Consider the following 18,280-nt stretch of genomic DNA (forward strand, 5'->3'; position numbering starts at 1 on the left):
TAAATCTTTTGTTTTCCTTTGCTTTTGCATGCAGCCTTTGCTATTGCTTTATTAAACTGCCTTTATCTTGACTCACAAGGGGGTTTTTTCCATTTTACTTTCTCCTGCCCTGTCCTTCTGAGGAGGAGGGTGATAGAGAGTCTTGGTGGGCAAGTGGCATCCAACTAAGGTCAACTCTCCACACTGGATTTCTGTGTTGCCCTTGACTATATAAAAGCTCACAGGGTTTGTAAACTTGTAAAGTTTTCAGTTCTCTGGAATATTGCAGGTGTCTCTTCTTGAGCCATTGTTTGCGTTGTATTTTTTTAGTACAGGAGCGATGTAGGCATTACAAAAGGCTCTTTCTTCAAAGAGTCTTATTGGTAAACTTTCAGAGTACAAATGCAGTTAGACTGTGATCTCTTCACATCTAGAAAGCTAAGCAGGGTGAGATCTCTCATTAGTGACAGGTAATGAGAATCAGTATCTGTGAGAGAGCATCCTTATTGACCTAGTATTTCTGTATGAAAACTTTTTCAGCTGTAGAAAGTGCTTGGGTGCTGTATATGTCTAATCATCTGGCTATCTTAATCTTACAGCATGTAGAATGGTACTACAAGTCTGAGGTTTATAATCCTTATAATAGGGGGTAGCAATCTGCAATCCAGGAAGGCAAATGAAAACATAAGATTATATGCTTGAATCTTTAAATTCAGACCATGATACAGCGATGAAGTCTACTCTTGGGCTTTTCAATGATTTCCATAAGTTGATACTGTCTTTTTAACACAAACATGCCAACTTCAGGTTATTAGATCTGACCCTCACTGGGGGGGAAAAGGGAGAAGTGAATGAATTGGTTCAAATTGAGCTCTTCTCTTGCCTCAAGACTTCAGCCTTCCAGACAAGCTTCAGCTAACAGCAGATTAAAGTTGTGTGGGCTTGAATTATTGTTGGAATCTGATAGATTCTTTTACTAAACACTTCATTACACTAGGTCAGCATGTTAACAAATACAATTTAAAAGTGGGCAAGAAGGAGCAGTGCTTCACCTTAAGTTGCTGAATTGATGCAAAAATATAAAAATGGTGTTCAGGTTTTATTTTTTACTTTTTCTAATAAATGCTTTATTATGCTTCTATGATAGAAATGAAGACCTAAAACAAATGTTGGAAAGCAGTAAAGATTCTGCAAAGCTGGATGCTATGAAAAGGATTGTTGGGGTATGTGATTTTTTATTATTATTTTTTTAGGGTATCTTTTTTATTATTGGTTTTATTTCTTGGATGTGAATAATGGTTTTACTTTACAGATCCTGTACCAAGTCACCCTTTGAATATCTAGACAGTGTTTCAAAGCTACTGAATTCAGAATTTGTGTAGAAATTGCTATACCAAAATATATGCAGTCATACACTTTAAAAATATTTATGTAGCACTGCCAATATGCCTGTAAATATGTGTTTTCAGTAGGGAGGTGAGATCTTAAACTGGGAAATGGCTCCTTCAGAGAAGCTTCAAGTGCTGTCTTAATTCAGCACAGAAAACAGAAATTTGCAGTAAAATGACAAATTGCATTTACTATTTTTACTGCTTTAGTTTATATACTTTTAATTGAGCATGTTGCCTGTGTATTTGACTATTTCAGTGAACCCATAAAGGTGATAAAAAAATGTTTAACACCATTGTGTGTTTAAATCCTATAAACTAAACATAATGAAATTGATAATGTCCCTTTATTATTAAAAGTATTAAGTAATGCGCTAAGAAAAGCTGTTCATTGTCCATTTGACCTCTTTTTTGGGGGACTTTTGCATTTCTTTTCTCTCACTGTTCCTTCAGTCTCCTGGATGTGCTTTTTTGTTTTGCTTGGTTTACACATGAGTTAACCCTATCCAAGCATGTACTGAAGTGAATAGGTACAGGTTGTATCATGAGATGGTGTTCTTTCCTGTGACTCTAGAGCTAGTGATTTCTCCCTTCTTCATCATGGAATCACTTAGGTTGGAAAAGACCTTTGAGATCATCAAGTCCAAATGCTAACCCAGGACTGCAAAGTCCACCACTAAATCATGCTGCTAAACACTGCATCGACATGTTTTTTAGATACCTCCAGGGATGGTGATTCCACCGTTTCCCTGGACAGCCTTTGGGCAGCTTAAACATCCCCTGGAGTAACTTGAGGTAGTTTCCTCTTGTAATGTTACTTCTTGTCTGGGAGAAGAGACCCACCCCCACCTGCCTCCATCCTCCTCTCAGGCAGCTGTAGAGAGCAGTAAGGTCCCCCCTGAGCCTCCTCCTCTCCAGGCTGAACAGCCCCAGTTCCCTCAGCTGCTCCTCACAAGCCTTGTGCTCCAGACCCTTCCCCAGCCCCTTGCCCTTCCCTGGACACGCTGCAGCCCCTCTACGTCCCTCCTGCCGTGAGGGGCCCAAACCTGAACACGGGGTTCGAGGTGCAGCCTCACCAGTGCCCAGTGCAGGGGGACAGTCCCTTCCCTTGCCCTGCTGGCCACACTGCTTCTGGCACCAGCCAGGGTGCTGCTGGCCTCCTTGGCCACCTGGGCACCCTGCTGGCTCATGCCCAGCCGGCTGCCGACCAGCACCCCCAGGCCCTTTCCCACCAGGCCCTTTCCAGCCGCTCTGCCCCAGCCTGTAGCGCTGTGTGGGGCTGGTGTGACCCAGCTGCAGGACCCGGCACGGAGCCTTCTTGAACCTCACCCAGCTGGCCTCGGCCCACCGGTCCGGCATGTCCAGACCCCTCTGCAGAGCCTCCTGCCCTGCCGCAGATCAGCGCTCCTGCCCAGCTTGGTGTCATCTGCAAACTTACTGGGGGTGCACTCGATCCCCTCGTCCAGAGCGCCGATAAAGATACTGAACAGAGCTGGCCCCAGTACTGAGCCCTGGGGAACACCACTGGTGACCGGCCGCCAGCTGGATGTAACTGCATTCACCACCAATCTTTGGGCCCAGCCATCCAGCCAGCTTTTTACCCTGCGCAGAGTACCCTTACTGAATAAGCCAGGCCTGTGATCTTGCACAATTAGCTTAAGGCCTTTTAGCAGTGGTCATAATGTTCTTGCTGGGCACAAAGATGCTTGTGTGTTACCGGTTGTGTGCTTACATTTAGAGACTTCTCAGGGATGGGATGTGTTTTCCAGGGGTAAAAGACTTTAGCCTTTTTACTAGAGGAAAAACGAACTCTGTCAAGACTGCTGTTTAATGTGTCTCACTGGAATGTGCATTTTCACTAATTTTAGGTAGGGGGAAAAAGCTGTGCATACCAATAGTTTTCTTACCCTTTGAGTAGTCTTCAAGAGGCTGAACCTTCATTTGTCTGTGTAGGTGTGATGGAAAAGTACTGGGACTGCTTATGGCTTATGTCTGCAGCAGGGATTGGAACTAGGTGATCTTTAAGGTCACTTCCAACCCAAGCCATTCTATGATTCCTCCTTCTTCAAGATGGTTTGTGAACTCCCTCCTGGGGAGAAAGAGATTCGTTACAAATAAAAACAAGTCTTGCAGAGAGTGACTTCTAACAACATAATTTCAAGCATAGGAGTAGTCCAGTTATGATCTTTCCACTCCCTCTCTTACATGAAGGTGTATAGGCTTACCTTCAGCTAAAATGCTTGTGTGACTTCAATGATCAGTTATGTCTTTTTTTTTTTTTTTTTCAGTTAATGTGTTATTTTTTGTTTCTTCCTTGTATGCATGCTGTAAAATAACTGCAGTCTTTGGAAGATTGTGAGCAATCTAAAACTGTCGGTTTAGAAATAAATTTGAAGCATATACAGAACCAAGTTTGTTCTACTACATGCACGAAAACACAATAGCCAGTATTTCTTTTAAAACATATAATGATATTACAACCACTAAGGTATTCTTGTTACTAGCTCTTGAAACCTCTCAGAACTTCTCTGGGAAAAAAATCTCCATTGGGATTTCACTCCTGAAGATTGCAGAGGATAAATTTAGGAAACGAATTCACATGCTTGATTTCCTACAGAGAAAATGTCATCCGTGTCTGTGTGTGTGTCTCATGGAAAAAATAAAGCTTAATATACTCTGACATTACATAGCACTTACTCTAGAGTGACAAGTTCTGTCTGCAGGAGTTCTAGGTATGTAAGACAACACAAGTGAACAGTGACTAGGCAGAGCAACAAAAATGACATGATAGACCTTAGTCTTGGAAAGAGCCATTATGTTCTTTCAGGTTAATGATCCATGGGCTAAGGAGGGTTTACACTAATAGTTATGAGTTAATGAGTCAAAATACACTCTTTTAAAAGAACCTGAATACATATTTACATGGTACACTGGAGCTATTATGGTAGATAAGTTAATGCAAGTAATGCATAGAGTCATACTGTTACAGTGTATCAGGGAAGTCTAAGAATCATTCCTGTTTTTTGAAGAACATAACTTGTGTTGCATCAAGATGAGATGATTGATAATGTTTTATTCTATACTTCTCTGCAGTGCATCTTGCTACTAAGTTCTACTTGACTCTGGTCATTCTGAATCTGGCATTAATTATAAAGACACCACACCCCCAGTCCTGACAGCAGTGTTTTAAGTTAGATTCTTAGTTTAAAAGCCTTGAAGTATATACAGTGCTTTTGCTGCTTAGTTTTGTCATTTCCTGTACTTTTAATAGAGCAGCAAGAATGTTAAGTTGGTTAAATTGGAATGTCATGCTGGACAGCTGCTCTCAAACCCTTTTGAAAGGCTTACAGCTTGAACTACAGCTACCTTCTTTCTTCTTCTAGTGTCTGTCTTCTAACTCTCTCCAAATATAGTTTGTCAAGGTATTGCCTGCTTTTGTGTTTCCTTAATTTTTGTTACATGTGGTCCTAGTTCTTTATGCCCTTTAGTGTTTTATCAATTAAATACACAAGCAGACCTGTGAGTTTGGAATATGAAGTTTAATCAGCTATATAATGTTGAGTAATGGTGAGAGTGTGCGATCATTATGAGGAGCGGTAACCACAGTTGCAAAGCTCATGTTCCTGTGTTGGATCCCTGCATATTTGCTCATCTTGGTGAGCTCTTGACCTTTCTGATTAGTTTGATGTTTGGCTGACTGGATCCTGCCTGTGACTTTAGCTGGGGGTGTGCTGAGTGTGCTGAGTCCATGTTCAGCAGCACTGTAACATGTTCATGAGATTCCAGGGTCAGAAGCTTGCATATGAAGTACTGGCAGGCATTCCACTGGAATTAGATCTAAGAAATGGAGTAGTACAGCTGTAGTGTATGCTGAAGTATTTTATTCCATGTAATGTACTTAGGGGTTTTTTTTTATATAACTTAATTCTGAAGCTGTTCATACAAGGGCTGAAGCAAAACTGGAATTTTGATGTTTGTGCTCTTTACTGGGACAATTTTATTATTCATTACATGCTTTAGTTTCAGATTTCACTGAGATTAAATACGAAAACTTTCTTCCTTTTGAAAAACAAAAAAATCAGTGGTTTGACTGATCTTGCTTTTACCTTAGTATTTTTTTGTCTGTATAAACACTTTAAGGCCTCTTGTGCTGATCTTGCTATGGAAAACAACTTTGTTTTAAAAGTGTGGTATCTATTTGATTTTTTTTCTGCTTTGTTCTGTTGCAGACCAGGATTGTTTCCGATAAAAGTAACTTGCATAACTTCTCCTGATGTTTGTTCTTTTTGTTGTTTGTTGTTTGGGTTTTTTTTATAGCAGCTCCCTAGAGGTGATTCTGTGAAGCTTTTCAGATTAGCAAGATCTTTTTTTAAGTAATTTTAAAAGCATTAAAATTATTTTGGCTGATATAATAAAGTACAGTTTATTGCTTCCACCCTTCCAAACTTGTAACCAGCCAGCACTCAGGGGTTTTGTTGTATGGATAGTGTACTGTAAAGTCTAATAGTTAACAAAAAAATCAGACTTTAACTTCAACTTCCTAGAAGTCAGGTTTGAAATAAAAATCTGGAATAATTGCCTCTTTCTCAAAAAAAAAAAAGACACCACCACCCCCCCCAAAAAATAACCCCAACCAAAATCCAAACAAAAAACCTAACCCCCCCGTAACTTAGTAATGTAATAATATAATTGCTCTTTTCTTTTTTTTTTAGATGATTGCAAAGGGAAAAAATGCTTCTGAGTTATTTCCTGCTGTTGTGAAGAATGTTGCCAGTAAAAATATTGAGGTATTTGTATAGTTCAGTAAAAATACTGTTATGATAGACCTATTTAGAAACTTTTAGCTAATTGTATCTAGTTTTTCATTTTTCAGTGTTCAATATGTCTAATTTTTCATAGAATTTTTCAGGGTTTAATTTCAATGACAGCATTATGGTAATACTTTAATGAGTAAAAGGAAATCTACTGGGTGATTTGGAAGGAAGAATAATAACTTTTACATTTTAAAAAATAGATTAGAGAAAGTTTGTAGAAGTGTGGTGGGAATTCTGACAAGAGTTACTAACTACAGTTCATTGGAGGTGTGGTGCTGCTTACAAACTTTGAGTAGGGGTTGTGCTCTGTATGTGAACGTGTCTGTTGCAGGTCAAGGCTGAGACGTAAGGCTTGGATAAGAAAGTTCACTGTTCTAATGTATATTTATGAAGGAAGTGTCTCAGTGCTAGGATTGCAGAGTGAAATTGCTAACTCAGAGGACTGTGTGAATTCATGGCTAGACGACATGATGTTACCAATGAAGTGTGTTTAATATTTTGTATCACAGTACTTAAGTGTTGGTTCTTTTGGTAATTTAGAGAATTTGTTTAATGCTTTATTAATGTGAATGCCTGTGATTCCAGAAGATAAAGTAGCCTTCAGATCCCAGAATCTTCTGGAGAGATGTGGCTGTTTGAGCTGTGGGAGGGTATAGGTCCCATTTTGAGCAGAGAAGAAATTTTTGCTAATATGCAGTGTAATCTCAAATCTTTGGATTATTTTTGTGTTTTGTAAGACATGGAGACTTTAAAGCGAAGCCATATGTGCAGCTTGGGAATATGCCCTTATTCATTTATTTTGAATGAAGAATTATTAAAGGAGTATATGAAGGGGCAGACAAGAACAGTTTAAACTTCCTATAAAAGCAGCTGATGAAAAACCTGAGTCAGAATCATCTGCAATAGGAGTTAATTTCTTGAGACAAGTTGCTTGACTAAGTTTATTGAACTTGCACTAAATTGTGTGACTTTTAATTAAAAGATGATGTGTGTAATAACTGTCAGGATTTCCATAGATAATAGCAGAAATCTAAGTTTTTCTTTCAGGCTGTTTATCATCCACTTTATTTTAGCAGCATCTATGTCTATTTTTGCCCCAATGTCAGGTGTCAGACACAAAGTAGCTCGCTTCTGCTTTCTTACAAAAAGAAATAAGATACAAGAAAAAGAGGAAGAAAAAATCTGTCTTGAACTAGTGAAAATTCAAATTTCCAGGAAGTTAAAAAAATGGAGATTGCATTCAACTATATTGTGTTAAAATCCACAGGCTTACTTTGTGGCTCCAGGAAATCTAAAGCAGCATCTGCATTAAAAAACTGTACAAGCAGAGGTTTTATAAAGAACATATTAGTCTGATGCTCACTACCAGTACTGTGCATACACTGTCAGCTCCAGTGCAGAGGTGTCAGAGTTGTAGTTGACTTAACAAATGAGATTTAGATGAAAATAACACCTATAAGCTTGTAGTTCCACCCAAGAAGCTTCAGTTTGAGGAAAGCAGAGCAAGTATGCAATGATATTAGTTACTTCTTACTGTACAGGATCATAATTTTGCAAAAATGCAGGAAATAGTGGTTTGAAGCACTGGGTTCTAGGAAGAGAAGTCAATTGAATGCATGCTCCAGTTCTTTCCTCCTCTCCTGGAAATATGTACTTCAGTCTTTATTATTAATGGGAACAAGAAGTTGTTTTTCCCCCAGCTTATGGCCCTGAAGATTCTTTCCTGCAATTATGACTTCAGCTAACTCCTGTCTTTGGGTAATGTACTGGGATACAGTAGGTCACAGATAGGTCTGATTTCTTCCTCATTTTACACATAATAGTAAAATTTGAATCTAATTTTAGCTTTAAAGACGTTATTCTGATTTGGCTACTACTTTAAAAGAGTTTTCTGTTCTTTGAAGGAAAGCATGTTTGGCTGAGGCCAAATAGTGAGCTATGGTAAGTCAAGGAGGCATAAGTGTGCAAAGATGATAATTCAGAGTCTTTCAGAATTTACTGTATTAAAATATTTTTAAGGAATTGTAATATTGTTAATAATAAGTGATAAAAGGAAATGGGGCAAGGAATTGTACCTGACCAGTTAAATATTCTCTTCTTTAGCTTGTAAGTTATTAGTACTTGAAGTCCAGTTTTGAACAGAGATACCTTACACCAACAAGGAATGCCTTGGACAGTGTTACTCATCTTGAGTATTTTTAACTGTTAGGGCTGAACCACTAGCCTGACAGAGGCAAGGCTACCTCAGGTCCGGGCTTCCAGCCCAGGCAGTAGTGAGACTGGGAGTGTATTGCTGGTAGGGAGTGCGCGTGCACACGTTTTGTGTATATACACATGAAATACATGTGTAAAGAGGCAGCCACCTGGGTTGACACAGGCTACTCACGTGAACACAAACAGCACCAGCAGCTTTGCAGTTCAAGATGAAGGTCCGTTAGTGGGACTGTATATACATACACACAGTATGGATCCATCTGACAGCTGGTCTCAGACACGATCTGCCCAGTGGCTGGCCCCTGGATCCAAGTCACCCCTGTTGCTGGCACCTGGACATAGGAGCCCCTCAGGCTGCAGCCCTGTTTCGGTTGCTAGTACACACTGCTGTACATGAACACATGTAAACCAGGACTCCCCTGGTCCCCCAGTAATTACTCCCTTGTGGTTTTTTCTTAGACACACAGGTGTGTGCATACACAGCTGGACCCGGCCAGAACTCCCCATGTCCTTTGCTAGCAAACACCCTGTGGTTATGCCCTTAGAGGGATGCTCCTAAGCATCTGGCAGCTGGATGGGACTCCCCTGGTTTATGCTATAGCCGATTTCTCCTGTTGTCTCACCCTTAGATGCCCATACCTGTAGCTACCTCTTCCCAGGCCACTTCACCTACTCAACAGCTAGTGCAGCTTCATCCACTGGTACACCTGCACCCATTCCAGTCACTGCCACCACAGACACATGGGCTTACACTTGGTTTCACATACAGTCTCTTCAATTGCTTGCACACATGCTAATGGGCCCTCTGGCCTGTCGTTGCCTCTGGCTCAGGTGGTGGCAGCCAGATCCTCACTTGTTGGCCACCATGGACATAGGGGCCCCTATGATTTAAGGTCCCATTCCAGTTCCTGGAGACGTACTTAAGCCCCCTTACTTTGGTTTCTCTAGTTGCTGGTGCCCACAGACACATGGGTGCTCCAGCATGTTGTGTGACTGCAGTTGCTGGCACATAGACACACACCTTCACACTGAATAGAGTGCCTCACTGAGGAAAATAGTTTAAAATTAAATTTATTGAGAAAATAAAACAGACTGTGCTGATCACATACTGGGTGTGGAAGGACAGATGTACCAGCCAGCAAACTGTTTAGATGTGTCCAGCCATTTTTATCTGCTTATCTCTCTATTTCCCTGACTTTTTCTTCCTCAGGCAATAGATTCCCCCTGCTTCTCCATCACTTTGATGCCTCCCCAAACATCCCATGATAAGTGTTGTGCAATGCTAAATTACTTTTCATCTGCATCCCACACCTGTACACAGAAAAAGCCCCTCAGTCTGAAAGGTGCTCTGGTGTTGACTCTTGATGGGTTTGGATGTGGGAGCTGAGGCTCGTCTGGTAGGGGTCTGACAGGGTGTCCTTTCCTCTGAGTCCTAAATCAGGATTCCTTCCTACTGCTGTGTCTCTACATGTCAGGGCTGATGGTTTGTGTCATGGGCTTGGGAGAAACTAGGGCAGGGCATTACTTGCGAACACCCCTCCTCCTGTATCTCTCTGTGCTCTTTGTGGGCGTGCAGACAAGTTTTTGTCGCATAACCTAATGTTAATTAGTAGAAGCCTTTAACTGTTCATGTTTTATGGGCTTTTTTTCTTGTATTTTAAAACAAATAAACAGTTAAGTGAATTCACGTCTTCCTCTACGCTGTAGTTAAAGTTCCCTCATGACATGTTTTTCTACCATTTAGTGCTAACATATTTGTGAGGGAAGAGACTGTTACACTGGAAAGAAATCGGGGCATTTAAAGCCAGCTAACTTCTTTATCAAGGTTAGTTAGATGACAAGTTCTATACTACCAATTGTTTATTATTATAATTTGTTTTGAGAGAAGCAAAGGGTGTCTTAGCGTTCGCAGAAGTGCCTTGTGATTTTTCTTTTTATAAGTACACGCTGACCTCAGCTTGATTATGTGCATCATGTCATGGATGGTAAGGATACAAAAAGTGACCTAATAAACAATTGGTGGTATAGAACAAAAATAAGTCTTGGTCAATAACTCATGGAGTTTGATGTGCTTATATTGATAAACTAATTAAACAAATCTGCCTGTGTTTCTCAAGCCTAATGTGCCCCTGTTATGATTAGTTTTATAGAAAGGAGCATTTTAACATTGAGTGAAGGTAAATGGTAAAAGAATAGTGTAGTCACGAAGCTCTAAGTGTTTCCATTTCTAGTCACAGAGTGGTTTCAAGGAAAGGAGGCTTTCTTCACACACCTGCAGTCATTCAGTGCATAGGCCTCTTGTGGTCAATGTTGATTGCTGCTTGTCTATAGCTGAGCAACAAATAATTTAGTATGATGTAACCTTCTGTGATTTAATATTATGCTTTTTGCCAGAATTGGCACAAAGATGCATCTTCTGATAGTGACAGTAATTATAGCACAGCTGTAGTTGAGGGTCTTCCAGAATTTTCCATTACAAACCCCAATAGTCAGTTTACAACTCCAATGTAAAAAATGTTTTCACTGCTTCCTGGACATACAGTGGCCATGAGGGGGTAAAGTGAGCTAAATTGAATAACCTCCTCCCACCAAATCATACTGAGGTTTTCTTAATCTTTGAACATTGCATCATTTGTATTATGCTTATATTGGCTACATCTTTTGAATGCTTGTAGTTGGGTGAAGGTGGATCTAATACCCTTTGCTTTTGTCCAAGACAGTCAGAAGTGCTTTTCATCAGATTTGAATAGTGTAAGCTACCACACTTCTTCAGCTGGAAGTTGTATTATCTTTCATATGTGTTCAAGTAATTGATTTTGAGTTTCAGGGTGAAGTAAAATGGGCTTGTTGAATCTTTGGCTATTGCAGTTTAATCTATTTTTCCATAAGAAAGAAAGCATGACAAGTGCTCAGGTCATCAGTTGCCACAGGTCAACTTCTTAGATGATTCAATTCTTTATTTACTAGTTGTCATGGTTTAACCCTGGCTGGTAATTAAGTACCATGCAGCTGCTTGCTCAGTCCCCCTCACCCAGAGGGATAGGGAGGAGAGTTGGAAAGGAATGTAAAACTCGAGGGTTGAGATAAGAATAATTTAATAATTGAAATAGAATAAAAATGAAAAAACAAGAATAACAATGGTGACAGTTAACAGTTATAATGAAAAGGGGGAGGGAAAGGATAAAATCCAGAGGGAAAGGAAGAAACACGAGGTGCACAATGCAAGTGTTCACCACCCATCAACCGATGCCCAGCCAGTCCTCGAGCAACAATATGCCTGCCCCAGCCAACCCCCCAGGTATATATACCAGGCATGGTATGGAACACCTCTGTGGCTAGTTCTGGTCAGCTGACCTGGCTGTGTCCCCTCCCAGTTCCTTGTGCCCCTCCAGCCCTCTCACTGGTAGGGCATGAGGAACTGAAAAGTCTCATGTCAAAGCCAACACACACCACCACACTAGGTTCTAAGAAGATAATTAACCCAGCTGAAACCAGGACACTAGTTGATAACATAAAGCAGTACTTTGTGTTACTAGCCTTCATCTGACTGTATTATTAATTAGTTTCTATTAAAAGAATTACAGTAAATAAGACATTTGAGAAGCATGTGAGTGCTCCAGTGATATATTAGCTCTTCCTTCAAAGAAGAAAGTGTTCATGAAAACATACCATCTAGGACTTAGTTATATGGAATTTTTTAGAAATTTGATAATGATGTTTACTGTGTTTTTCTTTTCAGATAAAAAAGCTTGTTTATGTTTATCTGATGCGTTACGCAGAGGAGCAGCAAGATCTAGCATTGTTGTCCATCAGTACTTTCCAACGTGCTTTAAAAGTGAGTGACTACTAAACAATATTTCATAGAGAGTTCTGAGCTATTAACACATAATAACAATATTTCTGTAAATGTAGTCTGGTAAACTAAAGCATGTCAATATCTGCATCTGATAAAGCAATTTAAAGTTATGTCATTGAGAAACAAAAAGGTTTGTGATGTAATGTTGTGCTGCTTCAAACCTTGTCAAGCAACTAAGCCTGTATGAGGTAAAATCATGTCACTAAAGAAAAGAAGCAGATTGGTGCTCTGAAATTCCATGCCCAACATTTAGTTTCTGTCATGCCTTTTGTCTTTCCAAGGTAGTTTATATATGTAGAAAGAAGACCCTGCTATTACCCTGGACCACTTATATTCCTTTAGTTTGTGTAAAAGATCTTTGTGTGTTAACAGAGAATTGGAACATAAGGAAGATAGTTGTATCTAAACTAACATATTGCATGTGTTGCATGTTCTACATTTTATTAAAAGCACTGAAGAAATAGCATTTTGTACTGTTTCATTTCAATTTCAGATCACAATGGGGAATGGGATTAGACAACAAAGATTAGGATTGCCTTTGAAGTGTGACTGTGGAGGAAAGAAAGATTAAGTGTCTACCCTTAAATCTGACTAGTTTTTATAAGAGACGGTTGGGTTTTTTCATTTTTCTGTACTCTTGTAAGGTTGCTCTAGGTTCATAATTAATTTCTGTCATGTCACTGATGCAGACCTTGCATCTTGTTGGAAAATGCTGCAAGCAGAGCACCAGGTATGCACCTATAGGAGCATCTCAAAACTGACTAGTGAGGTTTCTGCCCCTTTGCTTCCAGCTTTTATCTCAATGTCATGTGTGCTACCTTTACTATCTGTGACTGCCATGTAAAGCTAAAATTCAAATTACTTTGTATCCTATGTTTTTAATGAGATACATGTACAGTAAACACTTCTCATGGCATAATTTTAGTGGGAGCAAAAGTACAGGGGTTAACTCAGATGTTGTGGCTGTGAGTAGCTCCGAAGTGGTGGGTGGCAGGGAGGTAGGCTCCAAGCAAGCTGGGATTTTCAGCAGCTAAGGAAATTACCAAGCCTGCTATGGAGGATGGGCAAATGTAATCAATTCTCTTTGTTCATATTTTTTGTAATATTTTGTTCCTGTTTTTATAAAAAAGATTATAATCCAGTTTTATATGTGGAGATTTTTTTCTCCCTCTTTCTAAAATAACTTTTTAAGGTATTTTAAACTTGTGTGATTGGAGATGAGCTTTGCAAACTCTGGTAAGAACAACTTGGTTTTGCGGAACCTGTCAGACTAAGTGCTTTCACCATCCAGATACTACTCAGCAGTTGCTAAGAGGTAGGAATTTAGAGAGCTTAGGTGAACTGATCATTAAGTAATACCAGTCTGAAACCCCATGTTGGCAACTCTTAGTCCTTGGAAGAAATGTTCTTTGGGAAGTGCTCTTTTGGCAGATAGTACACTAAATTAATGCTGCTGCAATTCCAGTTTGCTAGACTTCAGAGCATTTAGCAACATTTTTCCCGTGTGTCCTGAGCCCATGATTGACAGGTGAAGTTTACAAAACAGTTCCCCCAGGCACAGATGTTTTGTGCTACTATTGGGTGCCCAAGCTAACCCTAGCATTATAAAAGGGGAGCAGGGACTGGGATAACAGAAGGGAGAGTAGGAAGTACAAGAAAGTTTACATTTAGTTTAATGTTTTGATGTAGTCTCAAGAAAACTAAATTGTTACAAGGCTTCAGTTTATATATTGCAGTAAAGTGTAAAATGGAGATGTCAAGAACTTGAGTGGGAGTGTCGCAACTGAGAACCACATTTTCATGTCACAGTTCTTATATTTAATATATAAATACATATATTAATTCAGAAATATAAAAATAAAATGTATATTATCTACAATAATATAAACATAAAAGATTAAATATGAAAAATAATAACACTGAACTAGGTGTATTTTTCAGACTAACTGAATTCCACTTGGATTACAGAAAATGTTTCAGATCATTAAGTAAAATACTAGTCTATTTTTATCCATCATTCCCATATCTTGCTTGGGAAAGTGAATTGCATTAATGTTTTCCTTTGCCAGATTTTCATGTTTCAGTGTTTTCTTTCTTACTTTCTTTTACCTTTTTGGGGTTGGTTTAAAGTTTGTGTGAAGTTTGGCATATTTTTTTATTAGTGTGGCCTTAGATGGCAAGCCTGACTAATAGTCAGATGTATGTATTTTAATGTGCAGCCACTAATTAGTGTAACCTCTGCAGGGAATTTTAATGATGCAGCTCTGCACTATCTTACTTTATTTCTCCCCTCCCATTCTTTAGGATCCTAATCAGCTAATCCGTGCAAGTGCTTTAAGAGTTTTATCCAGTATCCGTGTCCCAATTATTGTTCCCATTATGATGCTTGCTATTAAGGAAGCCTCTTCTGATTTATCTCCTTATGTAAGGAAGAATGCAGCCCATGCAATCCAAAAACTGTACAGGTAAGTGATTCTGACAAATACTGAAAAGCAATTTTAAGGTAGTTGTGGACTATGTTTGTTAAGACTACTGGAGGGGTTGGCATGTCTCAGATATATCTGATCAGTTTCTTAAAAAGTATAAATTGTGTGTAGACATTCCCTCACTCAGCTGATTTGGGTGGAATTCAGGCAAGTTGCTTGCTACAGTAACAGCATAACTACCAAGAGATACAAAAAGTAACTGATACACTATGTTTTGCTTTTAATATACTACTTATTGTCATCTATGTAGCAACTATTTTGAAGATTTCTGGGTTTTGCATCTGTATCTTCATCCTGAAGTCATTTGCAGTAGTATGCTGTACAGATGACGAATAGGAACTTGTCGAAGTTTTATCTGTGCAGATCCAAATCTTCCTGTTCCCTCGTCAGAAATTGTTGCCGTGGAAATGTTCTTAGGAAGTGGTGGGTACTGGTTTACACAGGTGGGGACAACAGAACCTGCACCTTTCCAAAACAGTAATTTATTCTACTACTTCCTGTTTATTTTGCCTGTGCCAAGAGGAGGAAGGTGAGAGGTGTTACGCATTCTGAATCAGGTAGCCTGAGTCTGCTGCAGTTCTGTGCTCCCTCAGACCAACTGGTAGTGGGGCTGAACATGTATTTCTAATGGGCATATACACACATACAACACACGTGCACGCAGCCAGCTGTACAGATCAGCACAGACAGAAAAAAGCATTCATGCAGACAAAATAAACACCAGCAGCCTTATCGTATTGCATGCTCTGGCTGATACGGCCCATTAGTGGACCTGTATAGGTACAAAACGGATCCCCCAGTAATGATCCTAGATGCTCAGTCTTTCTAGTAACTGATCTTGGATCTCCAGTTGCTGGCACTGGCACCTACAAGCACACAATGCTTGCAACCCCACTGCACTTGCTGTTACAGATGCCTCCAGTCAGACATATAGAGGGCCCCACCCTTTCACTCAAACACTATGAATCTCACAGTAGCTGGATTAGACACTCAAGACTATGCAGTAACTGGCACATATATCCCCTTGTCTCCAGTTGTCTCCCACTGGGTAGAAAGAATGAGGGAAGAGAAATAGAGAGACTGAGATGCACAAATGGGTATCTCAGTTAACCTCCAGACCTTACAGTCCATGCAGTAGTTGATGTGGATGTCTGGATCCTTCTGGTACCAGAGTCTCCAGTGGTCTCACTCAAGAGACACACACGCACGTGTCCCCACTTTGGTAGCTGGCTTCCCAAACCACCTGGTCTGGCTTGATACTCTCTAGCAATCACATGCTGACATACCTACTTGCTCCAGTTGCTGGTACTGCAGTTATATGGGTCCCTGTAACCCATGGCCTGACCAGTTGCTGGAGCTTAGACCTCCATATCACACATGCACACAGAACAGAGACTGCTTCACCCAGGAAAACAGAATTTAATGAGAACAGAACAGGTGGTAGTTGTCAGGTGCAGAGTATGGTCAAAGAAGCAGGCCAAACAGCAAAGCATTTACATACGACCCACTCCTTTTATGCACCTATCCCTCTATTTTCCTGTGCTTTTTTATCCCAAAATCATCTGGTTCCCTCCCTTGCCCTGTCTTTCATTTCTCGCATAGTAAGTCTTGTACAATCCCAAAATGTTCTTTTTGGCATTGCATAGTAAGTCTCATAGCCCTGTAGCTAGTAACACCCCTAAGTCTGAAAGGTTGTTTGGAGAGCCTCTCTCAGTCATTATAGTTTATCTCAGGGCAGGCTTTTTTGTGTCAGTGTTCCAAGAACCTGAGCAAGGACTCCTTTGTTGTGTTTTTTTTCAGATGAGCTGAGTGCTCTCATGTGATGGCCCTGGGAGTAGCTGGGTCAAGATGTTATTGGAGGTTCCCCCCTGTGTGCAGACCACCTTTTATCATGTAACCCAACAAGAGGGAATGGATTTTAATCCATTAAATTTTCTTCAGCTATCGGAATAGTTTGGGTTTTGTTAGCATCTGGTTCTAGCACGCAACAGATTTTTTTTTGGCCTGAATTTTTTCTCCATACACAGAATGTCCTTTGACTTCTTGATAGTATCAAAACTATTTGGAGGAGTTCATTAGTAGTGGTCTGTTAAGTGTCAGCAAGGCACAGCAGTATCTGAACAGCAGGCTATTCCATGGAATTTTAACTTAAATTGATGCTTCTATTTCATCTCTTCATGACAGGCAAAATTTATTTTACTAGTTCTGATTAAAGAGCTTATTAGTGATTGGTGTAAAACTGGAACATGCTGAAACCTAGCTTGATTATTGAGAGACCTTTTCTCTGTCTTTCCTCCAATCTCCAGATATGATTGCATCTATAAATAAAACTTAACGGCTTTTATCTCTAGTTCATATGGTATCCTGTGCTTATATGATATTAGTGGCAAGATTTTGAAGTCATCCTTGCAAATACAATAAAAAGGTATTTTTTCATGGTGAAAAGTACAGCAGCTTAATCTGGAGTAGCTGGCCTCGCTCCCTTGTAGCTTCTATGAATTCCTGACTGGTGGTAAAATGGACATCTAGCTCACATAGCAAAGGAAAACTAATGAAACTGCAGCTCTGTGTTTAGAGGGCCTGTACGTTCTTCACAAGTTTTTGCTTCATGCAGACATTCTAGTTGTCATAATGCAAGTTTTCAAACTGCTGTAGCTGCAAATTCCGCCTTACCTGAACTAGAATAAGCTTCATGGTTACTTGTGAGTGAGGTTCTGTCATGGTAGCAGGATTTGGGAACTGCGTGTAGAAAGCAGAAAACTTTTATTGTCGAGTTTTCATAATATACTTGTACAAATTCCCTATCTGATAGCACTGGTTTACCTCAGGATACAGGGAGAGAGTATAGTTTTCTGAATCACTTGAAGTAGCAGCAGTACTGGTAACTGGTGAAGGGGCTATCAAATGAACCTGTCCACAGGTAGGCCCAGTTGGCATGGCTTCAAATAAAAGTCTGTAACAGGCAGTCTCAGCAGATATTTCGACAAGGGTCACAACTTGTAGCTTTGCAGCTCACTGATACAGATCATATACTAGTGGCAGGGCTGGGTTTTGGCCTATTTAATGAGCAGGTAATTTCAGAAGACTCACTCTGAAGTTGATGAAAACCAGAATTCTGGAGGAGATGGGTTTTTGATGTGAAGATCAGTCAACATCTAATTACTCAGTCTTCTGCAAGCATTTGAGTAAGAAGAAATAACAGTTTATTCTGATAGTGCCTGTATGCTCTATTTACTTTCTGGTTTCCATGACTTCCTTACCTGTTTGATAGTCCTGTAGTTCTGTTCGCGCTCCAGTCAGACTTCTGAATGCAGGTTCAGTACTCCAGTCTTCCTTGCAGTTAGTGTCATGGTGTTTGAATGGATGTCTGACCTAAAGAACTTGTTCATTAGTGGTTCATCAATTCTAAGAGCAGGAAGCTTACATATCAAACAAAAGATTTCAGGCATAGTATGGACGATACAATCAACGTTACCAGGTATATTGGAGAAATTTTATCATTGAAAGTGTCAGACCTCTTGCTTATTTCACATAGAGTGCATT

At 39.9% G+C, this 18,280-nt stretch overlaps 1 protein-coding gene across 6 annotated transcripts in view; it reads left to right on the forward strand.

The window, feature by feature from the left end:
- AP3B1 (adaptor related protein complex 3 subunit beta 1) overlaps positions 1-18,280 on the forward strand; it is a 161,602-nt gene that overhangs the window by 13,846 nt on the left and 129,476 nt on the right. For all 6 annotated transcript variants that reach the window (XM_080370906.1, XM_080370907.1, XM_080370908.1 and 3 more), the window contains exons 2-5: positions 1,127-1,202; positions 6,080-6,154; positions 12,135-12,230; positions 14,556-14,716. In XM_080370906.1, coding sequence (XP_080227032.1) covers positions 1,127-1,202; positions 6,080-6,154; positions 12,135-12,230; positions 14,556-14,716 — 408 coding nt within the window. The remainder of the gene's footprint in view (positions 1-1,126; positions 1,203-6,079; positions 6,155-12,134; positions 12,231-14,555; positions 14,717-18,280) is intronic.

This window comes from Falco punctatus (assembly GCF_963210335.1).
Source record: "Falco punctatus genome assembly, chromosome: Z".
NCBI classification, from domain to species: domain Eukaryota; kingdom Metazoa; phylum Chordata; class Aves; order Falconiformes; family Falconidae; genus Falco; species Falco punctatus.